Source organism: Rhineura floridana, chromosome 3 (assembly GCF_030035675.1).
Source record: "Rhineura floridana isolate rRhiFlo1 chromosome 3, rRhiFlo1.hap2, whole genome shotgun sequence".
Lineage (NCBI taxonomy): Eukaryota > Metazoa > Chordata > Lepidosauria > Squamata > Rhineuridae > Rhineura > Rhineura floridana.
Window position 1 is genome coordinate 124,169,860 of NC_084482.1, and position 16,739 is coordinate 124,186,598.

At 47.7% G+C, this 16,739-nt stretch overlaps 1 protein-coding gene and 1 long non-coding RNA gene across 5 annotated transcripts in view; one reads left to right on the forward strand and one right to left on the reverse strand.

The window, feature by feature from the left end:
* UBA7 (ubiquitin like modifier activating enzyme 7) overlaps nucleotides 1-16,739 on the reverse strand; it is a 71,151-nt gene that overhangs the window by 10,693 nt on the left and 43,719 nt on the right. For all 4 annotated transcript variants that reach the window (XM_061617726.1, XM_061617724.1, XM_061617727.1 and 1 more), the window contains 8 exons: nucleotides 14,355-14,551; nucleotides 13,173-13,237; nucleotides 11,666-11,846; nucleotides 9,423-9,497; nucleotides 8,299-8,488; nucleotides 7,809-7,918; nucleotides 2,072-2,158; nucleotides 1,494-1,688 (listed from right to left, as the gene is read on the reverse strand). In XM_061617726.1, the coding sequence (XP_061473710.1) occupies nucleotides 1,494-1,688; nucleotides 2,072-2,158; nucleotides 7,809-7,918; nucleotides 8,299-8,488; nucleotides 9,423-9,497; nucleotides 11,666-11,846; nucleotides 13,173-13,237; nucleotides 14,355-14,551 (1,100 nt within the window). The remainder of the gene's footprint in view (nucleotides 1-1,493; nucleotides 1,689-2,071; nucleotides 2,159-7,808; nucleotides 7,919-8,298; nucleotides 8,489-9,422; nucleotides 9,498-11,665; nucleotides 11,847-13,172; nucleotides 13,238-14,354; nucleotides 14,552-16,739) is intronic.
* Nucleotides 53-8,587, forward strand: LOC133380445 (uncharacterized). The gene is made up of 3 exons (XR_009761443.1): nucleotides 53-226; nucleotides 2,012-2,143; nucleotides 8,305-8,587. It is a non-coding gene; the product is annotated as an uncharacterized LOC133380445 (long non-coding RNA).

Consider the following 16,739-nt stretch of genomic DNA (forward strand, 5'->3'; position numbering starts at 1 on the left):
CCTCCCCCACACATTGGCTCCTGGCAAGCAGTTCCGTACTCGGCACCCAGGCAGGAGGGATGGAATAGGAAGGCTCCTCCACACAGTCTGGAAGTCACTTGCACCCGTGTGCTAAATGGAACAGGGCAGTCACTTAAACGCCTCCGGCTGGCAACGCAACCTAGAGCAGTGGCTGGATCTTCAGTTCCTGCTGTGTCGGTTCTGACTGCACGGTCCCCTTCTTGAGGTAAAGAGTTGCGGGCCATTCTTAGAATGGACTGCAGGCAGCAGCACACCCACCCCCGGATGCTCAAGTGCTACGGCCCTTGTGCTTCCAGTGGCTGCTGCTCTGCTGCTGTAATGTCTTAAGGGGAACTTGTCCAGGAAAGGTTGGGAGGTTAGCCGTGCAAATCTTTCTGTACCAGTTTTCCTTTGGGCATTACACTAGCAGCGTGAGAACCAGAGGTGTGAGGCGCTCATGCATCCAGGTGGCCGCCAATCCTGAAATGTCCAAAGCCACTCTTAGGTGCAGCATGGAATAAGAGCAACTCACTGGAGTTTTGTTTAGGCTTTTTTATAGAGCTCGAGAGGGGAAAAGTAAAGAACAGAACTGGGATACCTGCCTGGATTGACACCTGTGCCCACACAGAAATGGCATGCCCACAGATACAGAGCCTCTAATCCAGCATGGAGGTACTGGATATAACACTATTTTAGGGGAAGGTAGATTTCCATTCCTGAATGACTCACTTCCCGCACTGGAGCAGCCCTTGTTGCCTTGCTCCATCATCAATAGCAGGGGGGGAACCCCAACCCTCTGGGACTCCCCACACCAAATGCCCTCACCAGCAGCCACAACCCAGGCCACGTCCTTCATCAGCCCTGCTTCACACCCTCCTTGGGTAATTTTGCATAAGCTGGCATGGGTCCCTGAACGCCGATAATGCCTTTTGCTTGCCTTGAAGGAGCAGAAAGAGGTGTGTCTAGATTGCACAAAGGTAACATTTACATTTGTTGCTCTGCCCACTTTTGCCTCTGGTCCTGCCCTCCACTGGCATGTAGCCCTCACATTGAGAAACATTCCCAATCCCTGATCTAGAGCTTCATCAGAGCTTGTGCTGATTGTGAAGAACCGCAGCCCACTTGAGGCTGTGAGCACACTAGTCGCCTACAGCAAAGCGTTTCCATTGGCTACACCTAGAGGAGCAACGGGCTGATCTGCCGATCAGTTGTGAAATCTGTCTGAAGCAAACTTTTAAAAATGCACTCGAGCTGATCCCACCAGGTTTCACAGTAAAAAGGGGCAGGGTTTGACTAGCATCATATGCTCATTTTCAGAAAAGAGGTGGAGACTCATTGGAACCGGCAGAACAGTGAGAGCATCTCTATCCTGAATGCACACTGCATCTCTCTCTCTCTCCCCTGCCCCCACCCCCTGGTCTGCAAGGGAAAGCAAACCCCATTGAGCCCATTCCTGCCTTCAGGCCACGATGAACACAGAGCCCACGCCTCACCTTGTATGTTTGCGGAGAGGATGGGGGCTGGGAGCGATTGACCAGGGGCTCCGAGAGCCGCAGGAAGTTGCTGCGAAAGGAGCTGAGACGCCCGTGTTGCCACACCAGCTTGTAAAGCTCCAAGCACACCAGGCCAGCTATGGCTCCTGTTGTTGTGACAATGGCAGGCAGGATTCTGCCCACAATCCTCTTGGCCTGTGGAAATTAAACTGGGGCGTCAGCAGGAAGACAATGAATGGGAGAGGGTACCAGGTTAATACAGAGAGTCCTGTCAAGCACAGTGTAAGGTAAGTGGCGGACACAGAAATGGGCACTGGTGCCAGGCACCATGGGGAAGAGTTGCTGGAGAGGACATGGCAAAAGAGATGTCAGGCTCAACTGCCTTCATTCTCACACTGGTGACACTCCCAGTTCCCATCCTGCCCCTCCTGGACTCAACTGGTGTCATTGCTGGACATGCATTCCCTGAGACCTGCTGGAAGAGTGTGTGCCAATCTAACCCCCATTTTATTTTCTAGATCTGATTGGTCTGGCAACGTGAGAGAAATGACTCAAAAAGCCCCACCTCCTTTCCTCACCTGGAGTTTATCAGCAGGAGGGATGCCATAGTTCTCAGCTCGCAGATTGGCTGCCGTCATTATGAAGTCCAAGTGAGTGTCATTATCCTAAGGGCCCAACAAATTGCAGAATCATTCCCAGCCAGAAAAGGATGGCAATGACAGAAGAAGAAGAAAAGGGATCTCGATAGGATGGGAATGAGAACAAAGGAAGTGCAAGGCTTACAAAGAGCAGCAAAGAAAGCTAACGGAGGTTGTAACTAGCATTGGGTATATGATGTGATTTAATGTAAGCACAGAAAAGATATAGAGCAGGGGTGGGGAATCTGGCCCTCTGGATGTTGCTGGACTACAATTCCTATCATTCCTGATTATTGGCCATACTGGCTGGGGATCATGGGAGATGGAGTCCAACAACATCTGGAAGATCACAAGTTCTCCACCCTGGCACAGAACTTGGTACTGGGTGTATTGTCTATTGAGTATTCATCCTAATTTGCTTGTGAGGACATTAGACAACATTGGCTATTTAATGAGCATTCATTCGGATTTGTTTTCAGGGAAGTTAGATGCTGCTGCATCCAAACAAGTGTTATTCCACACTTTCCACTGCAGTTTCCCATCACTTTCCTTATCGCAAGTCTAATCTTTTGGAGAAGAGGGCTGGTTGTACAAGACCTCCAAATGAAATATAGTTCTGCGACCTAAACTGGCTGGTATGTGATTGAATTCCACCTGAAAATAGTGAGAGTCTGGAAGTGCCCGAGCACTTGAGGTACTGAGAATCCCAACCTTCATTTCTACAGGAGGGAAAGCAAGTCTCTAGACCTTATGGCTGTACAAATAAGCTTGAGAGTATATATGCAATGCTTAATGAAATCTCAGAAAACAGAGTGGGGTTTGAATACAGTTCTACGGCCAGTGCCGATGTAATGGCCTTATCTATGGTTGAAGGATGGGATCAGGACTGTGCACTCTGTCCCCTCCTCCTAAAATTATTTCCTCTCAGTCCCACCCCACAGCCTCTCGATAGGGTTCAGTGTTACATACGACCCATCCTAACACAATGTTGGTGGCTCTCTGAATCTAGTTTTTTATTATTATTATTATTATTCTCCTGAACTGGATGGAAGGCGAAAGAGAACAGAAAGGAAGGAGGAGCACACAGCCCTGTAAACTGCTAGCAATAGTTAAAGGGCAAGTTTACATTTATTTATTTTATTTATAATATCATCAGCTGCCAGGATTGGGGCCCAGATTTGATGATTTATTTATAATATCCATTGGCCCCTAGAGGAGGGATGGGGATCCTGTGGCTGTCCAGATGGTTGTGGACTCTTCACTCCCATCAACCCTGACCATTCGCCATGCTGGCTGCAGTCAGCGGGGGCTGGAGTTCAACAACATCTGGAAGGCCACAAGTTTCCCCATCCGTGCCCTAGAGCCTAGGAAGTAGGGTTTCAGTTACCTGCATTGCATTTCCCCATGACTAGTAGGAGCAGAAGAAAATGTGTCAAATAATGAGTAACTACACAAGTCATTTGCATCAGCTACGGAAGCACAAAATCTGACTAGCCACCTGAGTAATCTTGCTACAGTGTGAGCTGCTCTTAGTGTATGAGAGGAACCAGAGCTTAGTGGTAAGGAGAGCACATGCTTTGCAGGGAGAAGACCCCTTGCATCTACAGCTAAAAGGATCAGATAGCAGGTAAGACCCTAGAGAGACACTATCAGTTACAGAGAGTGGCACTGGGTTAGATGAACAAATTGTCTGATCTGGAAGAAGGCAGCTTCCCTACATATGACAATCAGAGTAAGTCGTGTTTATAGAAATAATACGAAAGTGACAAAAACACACCGTTCATGGCTGGAAGACTCCACTGCCTGCTAATGGCTGCCATTTTGTACTTGAGGAACAGAATCTTCTGACCCTTCTTGGCTTGTTCACTCTGAACTCGGAAAATAGCACAGCCTGTGGGGGTGGGTCATGTTTTGCAAGTTGCAAAAACAGGGCTGTGTATAACACAGTAGTAGGCTAGGTACTACACAGATACATGAGGGTGGGGAATACAGCCCCCAGACTCCTCCCCACGTGTTCTTAGCACTCTGGCACCTCCAAAAGCTGGATCCAGGCGCTGCAGCTTACAGCAGTGTCAAATACAGCTATGCTCTGACTGCTTCGTGTACTTCAGAATGTGCTCATACCCACCTAGGCCCAAGTTCCTATACTGACAGAATATAATAATAATAATAAAATTTTATTTCTTGGTCGCCTATCTGTCCAAATTAACGGACACTCTAGGCGACTCACAACAATAATTAAAATACAGTATAATCGAAACACAATCAAGTAGTGTGACAGCTGGGAGTCACATGGGGTGATAAGAGAGAAAGTTCGACACTGGCACAGAATGGTGAAGTATTTTTTGTTTTAGTAGTAAACATGATTGGAGCATCAAATCAAAAACCAATGGCCATAGTCCAGGCAAAGTTAAAGAGTTCTACACTCACACTCTCTCTCATTCTTAAAAGGTCATAGCAACAACACATCCCCTACAAACCAGATTATTCTTTTTATTAGGACTGTTTGACAGCAGCTTTCAACTTAACCTCCAATATATTAAAAATATTCCATTTTAGCTCAAATCTGGGCCCCAATCCTGGCAGCTGATGATATATTGGGATATAATCCCCACAAGATCCCAACATTACATCTGCAGTTCTGCAGACAAATGCTCACTGTATGCAAAAACTTCAGTAACAGCAGCTGTGGAGCTGAAGTGGGCCAGCTCCCAGCTCTACAAAACACACACAATATCATTCTGCTACTAGTGTAATTTCAGCTGAATAAAACGGTCTATCTGCTACAATACTGAACAAGAAGGTGGGGAGGGGGCGCAGCTCAATAGCAGAGCGCATGCTTTGTGTAGAGAAGGTCCTAATCCATTGTCTAGGTGTGCTTCCAGACTGTCACTATTTTTGGGTGGGATTCAGTCACATACCAGCAAATGCAGGTTGCTCAGTTATTGTTGCTTGGGAGGTCTGGTGCAACAAACTTGCTCCCCCAAAGACTGGACTATTTCTGACAAGGGAAGTGACAGGAAAATGCCCTTGAAAGTGGGGGATGGTGCTTGCTTGACACAACATCATGTAACCTCCCTGCAAAGAAATCAGGGTGAATGCTCAATAAACAGGTCATTTAGCAATCTAGTTTAAATTCTCCTTTTAAGGGTCTCAGGTAGCTAGCCTAAAAAAAGAACCCTGGCCTGAGACTGTGAAGAGCCATAGCTACTCAGAGCAGGCAGTAGACAACACTAAATCAGCAGTGGGCAACCTCCAGCCGTCATTCGTGTTTCATATAACCCATAGCCTAGTTTCAAAAGCCTTTTATTAGTGATCAGTTCAGAACTTTGGCAAGAGTGATCTATCCCTTCCCTGGCAGCTCACTGGGTGGGGAGAAAGGAGAGAGAGGGAAGGTGGTAGCAGAGAGAGAAGAGGGTGGCCCCATCCACTTTTGGCACTGGCCCTCCCCCTGCCAGCATGTGGCCCCTGACAGTTTACCTCTGAAGACAATGCGGACTTTAACAGACTACCCCCGGGCTAGAGGGAGCAAAAGCCTGACTCCGTAGAAGGCAGGGAGCCTCATATATTCATACGATCAACCTCTAAAGCTATATTGCCACCTCAGCCTATTCCTAAGATCATTGCTATCTAAGATGACACAAGACTGTGTGGGTTCCATATTTGCACCACACAAGTGTAGAAATTGGCACTGAGCACACAATTTAGCATCCTGAGAATCTCAGCTTTCGCTTCCATCCCAATCACCCAGCATTTGTGGAGAGGGGCTTCGAAGCATGTGGGCCATGCTTGGTGAAGACTCAGAAACGGAAGTCGTAGACTGCTAACGAAGTAGCATATCCAGCAGCCAAGAGAGGAGGTGCTTCTGTGTTCCATGTAACTCGAAACCCCATTCCATGATTGGGAAAAACAGAACAGAATGCCCATAATATGGAAATACAAAAAGCAGCTCAATTGACATCATTCATGGAAGAGGCAAGGAAGCTGGTGGCCTTACGGATGCTGTTGCCCTATGACTCCTTATCAGACCCAGCCAGCATATTAGGGATGGCAGGAGTTGTAAGTCCAACAATATCTGGAGGGCCACAGGTTCTCCACCTCTGATTTATGGGATCACAGCACTCACCTTTTCTTGACACAGAATATGAGTTACTTTGGTGCAGAAATTTTATCTTATGGGTGTTGTGGGTTTTGTTGTTTTTGTTAATAATAGTACAACATATACCAGTTAAACATTCATTGGAGGGAATGAAGAAATCCAGGAGATGTTGCAGGTTCATAGAGTGGTGATCAAGTCACAGAGCTAGAATATAATTCTATGGCGTTGGCTTTGAAGCTGGGCATGGAAATGCAAGTTGTTGCTAGGGGAGGTGCGAGGCAATCCTAACCTCTCCCCTATAGAGTATCTTCTTAAACAGACCAAAGAGGAAGAATGCCAGCCCATCACCACTTCCTCACTATCAGTGCAGTATAGGCAGCTCTGGGGCCCATCCCTTGCGATAATGGTCAGTGCTGAGGACCAATGGGGCCAATACTTAATTTCCCCCCCTAAATATTCTGTGTCCCTATGCTCACACTCCCAGGCTTCTGTGCACTCATGTAGAACCCATGCACCTCTTTCCTTTTGGCTGGTTTGCCCCTGTCTGCCTTTGTTTTGTCATTGTCATGCTCTGGAAGGCTTCATAGCATAAGGTACATAATGTCCTCTGCATGTTGACTCAAAAGTGAGTTCCACTGTGTTTAATGGGGCTTACGCCCAGGTAAGAGCACACAGGATTACAACTTTACAGAGGTTGGTCTGGCTCAGATGTAATGACAAACCATGGTTTGGTGTGTCATTATAACCTGAATCTTGAGCTCATGCATTCCATCCACTCATGTGCATAGTGATTTTCTTTCCTGGTTAAGGCAAGTCATCGTTTGCTATTTCAGAAGAAATGCCCCCTTCTCTCAAGATATTTTGTTCTTGGCTACAGATATGCGATACATCTGTATAGCATCCACATTTCAAACATAGTTTTTCCCTTCAGAATTCTTGAAAATAGAAACCTGGTCTATTCTCCATTGCTTCTGGTACTAGAAGTCTGAAATGTAGTAATACTTGGCATTTTTGCAGCCACTTAAAAATGTTCAAAGCACTTCATATACATGACATTTTTGTAATCCTTATGGCCACCCTGCAAGGTAGGACAGTATTCTTACTCCTATATTACACAAGGCTGACCCTGACAGAGAGAGTGCCTTGGTGAAGGCAATTATCTAGTGAGTTCATGCCAGAGGTGAGATTCAAAAATGGAGCATCCTGATTCGTAGCTTAGTCTCTTAGCCTCTATACACAAACTTTTGCACATGATGTAATTAGATTGTATTTTGTGCTTGGGCATCTGAACCTTGAACATAAAATATCTTGTCCGTGCCTGCCCTTTGCAGATACTGGGGCATGGAGGAAATTTGTCTGTGAGTCATCCCAAGAAAGTAGTTGAGCTAAACTGAAATTAACTGGTTGAGGATTAAGAAGCATTGGCAGGGCTGCTGGAGGGGAAGTCATGATTGGAATAGCAGAGTCACACACCGCACCCTCTCTCCTCCAAGAAGGGTCATGCTCTTCCTTCTTTGGAAACCTAGAGCTCAGAGAAAATGCGAAGCAATACAGAAACATACAGACTTTTTTTTTTACCTTCTCAAAATGCATGGCCTCCATATCATCAGACACGAGGGCACCTTGCTCTTCCAGCTCTTGTCTCAGCTTGGCCAGTTCCTTCTTCAGCTCTCCCACCCTCGTCTCATCTGAAAGACACAGTTGGGCACAGCCTGGGAGTAGCGTGCGTGAGCTCATTGGAGTAATACAGGGAGGATCTCATTTATCCATTTCCATTATGGGTCTATTGTGTGGGGAAATGAGGTCTCATCTCATCTTAGCAGTCTAATTGCGTCTGCTGGCACTCCATTCACAACTTTGGCAGGGGTTAGCAGAGTGCTGTAGGGCCTGCGGCCCTCCAGATGTTACTGTACTACAACTTCTAACATCCCTGACCATTGATCAGGCTGGCTGGGGCTAATGGGAGTCCAACAACACCTGGAAGGCCACAGGTTCCCCACCCTTGCCCTAGAGTCTGATTGGAACAGTTGGGATATCTGACCTTCAGCAAATGTCCTGGACTTCTTACCAACAGTGCCTCGTGGATTCTGCATCTCTTGGTCAGTGAGGGGAATATGCACTCCCTGACGCGGCTGGAAAGGCGGTAGATACAAGCCACGGAGGACTTCGAAAGCGGCAGCGTTGTCCTCACTCACATGGAGCCTGTGTGTCTGGGCAAAGAGGTGACTGGCAGCCAAAATGAAGGTCATATGGGTATTCTATAAAAACACAGAAGGTATACTCAGCAGAGACAGTACCAAATATGTCCCCCTTCCTCACTATAGCCTATGTTTCCTGCTCCCCACAATCAGTGACTGACTGGCTCTACTGGCTGCTCTTCCAGAAATGTAGACTCCTTCCCTCCTCAGGTTATACCCTTCTCTCCTATGCAGTCAGCATTACATACCAACTCACAAAGCCTGCCATCAGATCTGGAACAGAGGGTTGCATCCAACTCTGCTCTTCCACTCATGCAAGAGACTTCTGTTTGCACAACAGAACTTACTCTCCCCTCCTCCTCCCTGTAGGGGCCCCCCATGAATCCTCAAAATCTGCTCCAGAGGGTTGAGGGACCCTCCAGAACAGATTTTGGGGGCACGCAGGGAAAGGAGAGGAAAGGAAAATCTTACTGCGCAAGTGGAACTCCACTCGTGCAGCACTGAATACAACTGCCAATTGGTGGGAACAATGGATTCAAGGGTTTTGCATACCAAATGTGCTGAATCCTGGGTGAGTTGCAACCCACACTTCTACAGACCTATAAGATGGGCTCAGTCCATGGTCAGTTCACTGATTTAAACTAGGCCAAAAAAAAAAAAATCAAATGAGCAAATCAGAGCCAACCTCTCACCCATCAATTAGGGTGTTTTGGAACACATTTGTGCTACTTTCCACAATAAACAAATTGGAAAGCTGGGAGGGGGGGTTTCCACCTGCTCCAGGCAACAATGATAAAAGCAGGCACTAGTTTCTATCCATTGCTTTTTCTTTTTTTTTGCGAAGTTACATTTGTCTCTTTGTTTAACATTAAGGCTAGGAAGTGGTAAACCTAGATGAGTCAATGTCCTGACCTCTCCCAGATATTCCTTATTGAGGGTGCAATCTCTGTCCCATCCTAGAACCCCCACTTCCCAAGCTGAGCTCCCCACTTACATTACTACAGTCAAAATTCAGCTGCCGTGGGCATCGCTTGGGCCCTGACCAGAAAGGAAGTCCAGAGCTTGTCTCCTGGGGACAAAGACAGATGGGATCAGTCAGGAAGCAGAATTGGATGGGGGGGAAAAGTTCAAGGAAGGAAACTCCTCTGGCCAAGGGCTGGAAGGGGGCCAATAGTCTCTGCAGGCTGAAATGTTAGGAACCGGGGGGGGGGGGGGAGGCAGTGAGAGAGAAAAAGAGAGAGTGTGTGTGAGTAGCCAGGGAAGAGTGAACAAGTCAAGGGCCAAGGAGAAACATGTGAACGTGCATGTAGCAGATTTTCCAGAGTTCAGACATAGGTACTAAGACCTTTGTGAATGCTAGCTAGCATTGGCTCTCTCATATTCCAAACTATTTAATTCCGCCCCTCCAAGATGCCGGTGGCAAAATATAATGGTCTTCCACAAAATTGAGGAAGGTCTGTGTCTCAGTGGTAGAGCATCTGGAGAGCTGCTCTGCTGCCAGTCAGTGTAGACAATACTGAGCTAGATGGACTCAGTGTAAGGCTGCTTCATATGTCCCTTAAGTTCCTAAAATTATTACAGCCAATCATCATGGACTATTGCTGCTAGTTACTGGGACTGCGAGGAGGCCAATCACCAACCTATGTTCTGTGTAAGGGCCAAAGGAAGTGCCATAGGGAGGGCAGCAACTGACTCAGTGCCCAGACGATGTACTCTAGAACCCACGGCAGTGTCATTAATAAGGACACAGAGAGAGAAAACGAAAAGGAATTTTACTCCAGTTGGAGCGCCATGGGACTTGACTGCTGGGGCAATGGCATTATCAAAGGTCTGTGTGCTCAAACCAGTGGGGAAACAGGAAGAACTAAGGATGAGTGACTCTACTCACATCTGTTCTTGTGTGTAGAATGGGTTTTCCCATTGCTGTGACAATTCCCCTCCTGCATCATTTTATTTTCTGGTTATATTCATCTTAATAGCAGTTGTAGAATTGCAGAGCCACATAATGTGAAGTTGTGGCCACTTCTTCCTCAGTAGTACACCTCCAACGTAGTACAGAGTTGGTTGTTTCTAGCTGCCAGGGGCTCAAATTGAGGATGACAGCAACAAGACCTAAGGACTTTGCTCACTGCACCACTGGAACAACTTGCAGGTGGAAGGAATAGCCAGCCTCAGCTTTGCTGCTCCACAGCATCAGGTAAAAAGACTACAACTAGTCATTTCAGAGGCATCAGCTGACCTGGAGAGCGAATGGGGGCACTTCTGGCCTTAGATAACTGTATTAGGCTTTGCAACTTGTCGTCTGAGAAGTTACACAGACTGCCTTGCCATTGCCAAACCTGATAATTAGCCTGTCCTTGACCATGTTGCCTGCCTTTTGTCCTCTGGACTATCAGTTGCTGTTTTTGGACTTGGCCCGCACATGTCCTGGACCACACTGTTTGCCTGTGACCCACAGCCATCCCTAGCATTAGGCAGAAGAAGCCAATCACCTTGACCCCCCCCCCCAGATGTTTCTTCTGAGTCATTATTCTTTCTTGGAGTTCAAAGCTATGTGTGCCACAGTCCTTTCAAACACACACTAAACTACCCTGCTGCCCTCAGGTGCAGTGGAGGACACTATCCCATTGCCAGTATTGAAACGAGATTCAAATGCCAATTCAGTCAGTTTCTGCTCAAGAGGTGCCATCTTGTCCTTTGCCTCATGCAGCAAAACATCTTGGACCAGCCCAGCCACAGCCATTTTATCATGCTTTGCTGCATGGCCAAAAATCTATAAACAGCTGGTTCTTTGTGCAACTAAAGCTGCTGCAAGAGATTATTTATGTGAGCCATATCACATTAATGGTTCTGCGATTCCACCTAGGGGTGAGAACTACTGGGGTTAAGGCTAAGGGTGAGTAAGTAGCTCCTACAGAGTAGAACCAGCCAGTCTGGAGTGAGTTAGGAGGCATAATGCTGTAAGTGGGCGGAAGGCAGGCAACACCAACAAAGTGCCTGTTTCACTGAAAGATGGGCAGTGGGAAGACCACCATTTGGTCTTAATATATCACATTAAGCAGCTGCCAACAAAGTCTTTGGTTCCAGTCATGTGGATTGCAACTCTCAGAGCCAGTGCTGAGTGATTGTAACAGAGAAAGGCAAATGAGTGCTGAGAAAGGCAGCAGACAAGGAGCCAGGAAATGGCTTGGGAACAAGGCAGGCTCCATACAGAAGAAGATTATAGTTATGTCTCACGTGTTCAGGTGGGAAGTTGTGCAACAGCTGCTGGATATCATGGGAGAAAAGGCGCTCCCAAAGTCTCCGGGCCCAGACCACACAGTCCTCCCACTTGTGTGGCTTCCCCTGAAAGCTGGTTTGCACTAACTCCAGCATCTCCAAAGCCTTCATTTCCTGGATCTCTAGGAAGCTGGGATCCCTGTGGATAACAATGTACCTTGTTTGAAATAAACTTTGGAGAGAACTCTAAGGTTCTAATTCTTCTTAACAGGCAGTTTGAATCAATTCCATGCTTAGAAATCTCTGTGCTGCCTCTCCAAATGCCTGAGGTAGCTATCAATGAAACAAATTGTTTAAGACATAAGAAGAGCCTTGCTGGATCAGACCAGAGGCCCATCTAGTCCAGCATCCTGTTCCCATAGTGGCCAACCAGGTATCTATTGGAAACCGACAAGCAGGCCATGAGCACAGCACCACATCTAACAATCCAAATCGTAGACCAATTTGTTATAATGATACATTCCTAAGCAGAGTGAGATCTGTATTATCAGCCTATCCTTCAAAAGCTAACCCTTACAAATTGGCTTTACATTTCTTATTGGGTGGGAAGGGACAAATCAGGAGACAGGCACAATTGGGTCCCACCCGGTGGTTAGTTCCATAGTCTTGGGGCAACCACAATAAAAGCTCTCCTGTTTGTTCCTCAAGATGTATCAGAAATTCAGTGCAGGGGTGGTGTTCAACACTAGTCCTACCCAGAGTAAACCCACTGAAGTTAAAGACACAGCTAAATTTAATTATAAATATCAATGGGTCTACTCTGAGTAGGTCTTAGTTGAATACGACCCCAGGTATGTAGGTTTAGGTTCCTCCCCAAGAACCTCATCTCTATGGCTTCCCGCCACAAGCAATCAAGTGCTTTTTGGCATCAAACAAGGCAGAGGGCAGTGGCAGGGAGCAGAGGGAGGGAAACAGTTCTCAGCATGTTTATCCTCCAAGGAGCAGCTTACACACATACACACACACATCTACCTCTCACAGATTAGGCTGAGAGACAGGGACTGGCCCACTACGGTTGCCCAACGGATTTCACAGTGGAGCTGAAATCTTCCCAGTCCAAGTCTGATAGTTTAGCCATTGCCCCACACTGGTATAGTACCCTAAAATTACATAGCCAGGAAGAGGGTACTTTCCCCTGTGGCCATCATGGGGCTCATTATAATGATCAACCTGTCCTTTAAAGGGCTGCAGATCTCTATTCCCTCCACTTTTTTACACTGAACACGTAACGAGCCATATTATGCCCATGCAGCTAGGAGTGGAACCTGCCTCCAAGCAATTCCACTTTCCATCCCAGATGTGGTAGTTCCTGCTACAGCTCAGAGATGGAAATGAATATGTAGCAAGCTTTCCTCTACCCCACCCAGAGGACTCAACTCCTTATTTCCTATATTGCCTACTCACTGCTTCCCCCCTCCCTTTTATTGACTACCCCACCTCAGTCAAGATCCTGCCCCATACTCACTTCAGGAATGTATTGACACTTTCTGCTGTTGTCTTGAAAAGACCCTCAAACTGATTTCGGGCCCACTGCAACAGAGAGAGATGGAATGAGAAGGAAGTTTGCCAGCGGTTACTTGGGAGCCCTTAGAACAGGGATGGGGAACCTTTTTTCACACCAAGGGTCACATTCCCTCTTTGGCTGCATGCTGGTGGTGGGCGGGGCTACCAGATGCAAAATTGGGTGTGGCCAAAGGGAAAAGTGGGTGGGTGACAGATGTCAGCCTTGTAAGCATCAGAGGTTTCTATTTGCACACATGTGTCTCTCTCTCCATCCTGGCAAGCAAAAAGCTTTGTCACAGTTAAAGAACACATTCCAGCCATGCAAAAGCACTTGAGGAGGGCACAGAGCAAGGCCAGGGAGAGGTGTGGCCTTGCTCTAAGGGAGTATGGCCTGCGAAAAGTCCTGAGGGCCAGACAGCGAGGCCTGGAGGGCTGCATTAGGCCCCAGGGCCAAAGGACTCCCCAACCCTGCCTTACAAGATCTTTTACACAAAGGGCAATCCTGTGCATGTAGTCAAGGGGGTCTTGCTCTCAAGTAAGCGGGCACTGGATTGCCACCTCAAAGTGTCTCTTGTTTCCAGTTGTTCTTTGGGTCTAGCTGAGGGCACAGTCTGGGCCCTCTGATGACGTTCCCTAAAGCCAAACCATTACTTCTGCTGCACCCTGGCGTCCTGCCTGACCCTACTCAATGGGCCCAGCCGGACAGCGTCCCAATCATCATCTCCTCCTCTGTCGGATGGAGGAAGCAGAGGCCTGGACAGGCACCAGGACTGTGCAAGATAAAAAGAGGCCTGCCTACCCCCTGCCACAGCAAGAGAAGCAGCAGCTGAAGCTCTGAGCAGGTCGACGGATTTTGGCCTGGCTTATGGGTGAAACAGCTGGACCCCATATCCTGCCGTCAACACTGTTGACAACCCTGGCCCTCATGCAGCTGCCTGGAAAGAGTAAATGAAACCAAGGGGGCCAGGCAAGGAGCTAAGAGGAGCACGACTTGGCAGCTGAGAGTTTTCCCTCTTTAGGGATGGACCAACTGGAGAGAAAGGCAGGAGAGGGGTCCTTGATAGCAGACACTGCAGAGCTGATCCCTAACGGGGGGGGGGGAGAATACCGGGGGGGGGAGACACACGCACCCTCTCCCCGCTACCTGTAGCGTGTGCTGGATGGTGCTGGGGAAATGGCGCAGAGTGCAGAGAGGGTACTCTGTCTCTTCCGCATCCTGAGCTGGGCCGTAGGGCTCTGTCAGAAAGGGCACAATGACCTCCGCGTGCCCCATGGTGCCTTCCGTTCCGGAATCCAGCAGAGGCTTGAGGTACTGCACACACCTTTTGCACACGTATTCTCCTGCAGAAGGGAAAGAGGGTGAACACAGAGGAGGTATAAGAGGCTCTGTTCCCTTTGTGATTTCCTACCTTCAAACACACACCAGAAATTGCTCCGGCAAGAGGGCAAAGGGAGAGTGACAGTTCCGGCCTTCTGGCCTTCCAAAACCATTTCCGTCTAGGATGCTGCTGGTGAAGGGAAGGCTCGGTACAGAAGCAGACTGGACCATATCCTCCCAGTCCAATGCCCAGTAAGCTGGCATGTGTGGAAAGGGGGAATTGGGAGCGGGTGGAAGAATGGCCACTGAAAACAGTGTGGACCTGTGCGCAAATGACATCTCAAAAGTCTCCACCCTATTTGTAGGCAGAGAAATTGTATAAGGAGGGTGGGTGGGTAACAACCATTTCACTGAAATTCTCCTGAGAAATTCTCCTAAGTTTGGGGGGGGGGTGACGCTCACCACTAGCAGCAGTACAGCTTCTTTGCATAATTACGAACGGTTTGTTTGTTTCTTTTATGACAGCAGCAGCAGCAGCAGCAGCAACTGTGTTGGCAGCCTGGCTACTGTTTTTCATCCTCAAGCAATGCCCCAGACCTAGTGTTGTTCTAGGGTACTATGTTGGGGGGGGGGCATGTGAAATGGCAGCTGACACACACAAGAATGGTGGAGGACAGTTGGAGAAAATCCTGCAAAGCGGGCTTCTACTAATCGGAGTGGGGGTCGAGAAAAAGAAAAACCTCTGTACTTTTCTCCAAAAAATGTCTTCCGAGAAATTTCAGCTTAGCTCGACAAACTGCCTTGTCTGCATGGACCAGCAGCTCCTTTACTGTGGGATGCCTTCCAGCCTTCTCCTCCTCCACAGCACACACAAAGCCTCCATCTTTAATAGATGTGCAAAACAGGAGATGATGCAGGTTCAGAGGCTCGCTCAGAGTGTGTTAGATTGTCTGTGACGTGCCTCTATAGCGTACAATGGCTAGTCATTAATGATAGTAATGCTTGGTAGTTTTTTTTAGCACTGCTTCCTAAGCATTCAAAGACCATGCAGTGTTTTCAATCATCCTTACAACAGCCTGTATGGTAGGCCAGTATTATTACAGTACAGAGGAGGGAGGTGAAACTGAGAGACCATAGCTTGCTTAAGGCTAGCGGGGGTAAGTGTGTGTGTTCGCACAGCCATGTGGGGATCTGCATAACAAGACTGCCCTTCTGTTTCTCTACACTGGGTGAATTCTATGGGCCTGCAGCTGCAAGACACTGCACAGACTCTGGACTCTGGACATGGTCCGGGATGCCTTTGGCAATCTCAGCAAGAAGTGGGTGCAGCACTCTTTATGCAGGCCTTCTAGCTTCTTGAAGCAGCCCTTTCTTAGCTATCCGTCTTACACACTCCCCTATACCTCAGTCACAGAGCACACGCTTTGCATGCAAAAAGACCCATGTTTAATCCCTGGACTCTCCAAATTTTGCTGGACAAAAGCCTCTCGCTTAAACCAACCACTAAGCGCCATTGCCAGTCAGTGGAGACAATGTAGAGCTGGGGGGGTGGGGGGCAACAGTCTGACTCAGGGTAGAAACACACTCACTGTTCTGCCAGTTCTAGTGCATCTCCACCTCTCTCATATGAAAATGGGGGTACATGACATTAATCAAATCCCACCCCTTTTCACTGTAAAACCTGGTGGGAGCAGCTTGAGTGCTTTTAAAAAAATTCAGCTCCAAAGAGATTTTACAACTGATCGGCAGATCAACCCGTTCCCCCTCCAGTGTGGCTAATAGAAATGCTTTGCTGTTGGTGACTAGTGTGTTCATAGCTTCAGTATAAAGCAGCTTCCTATGTTTTCCATCCCATACACACACTTCTGCCTTTAATATCTATCAGCAAAATACACAATTTAGACCTGTGTGATACCTCCCTCCAGGAATGGATCAGCCTTTCATGTAAGAAGCACCAGCACATCCATCAAGCTTGGATCCAGGTAAGAGGCCATTCCCCAATGCTCCTGTCAACCTCTCCACATCTGTTCCTTTTTAAAAAGCTTATTTTCTCTCCACCATTTTGTAAGAAAAAGCTTGAAAAATATGTGTAGTATTTTGTGTTAATGATTTGTTAGCTGGAGTGCGCATGGGCAAAGTGATCAAGAGACCAAAGGTTGGGTGTCTTCTGTGCCTTCCTATAAAATTCCCTGTCCTTGCCCTTATCATGGT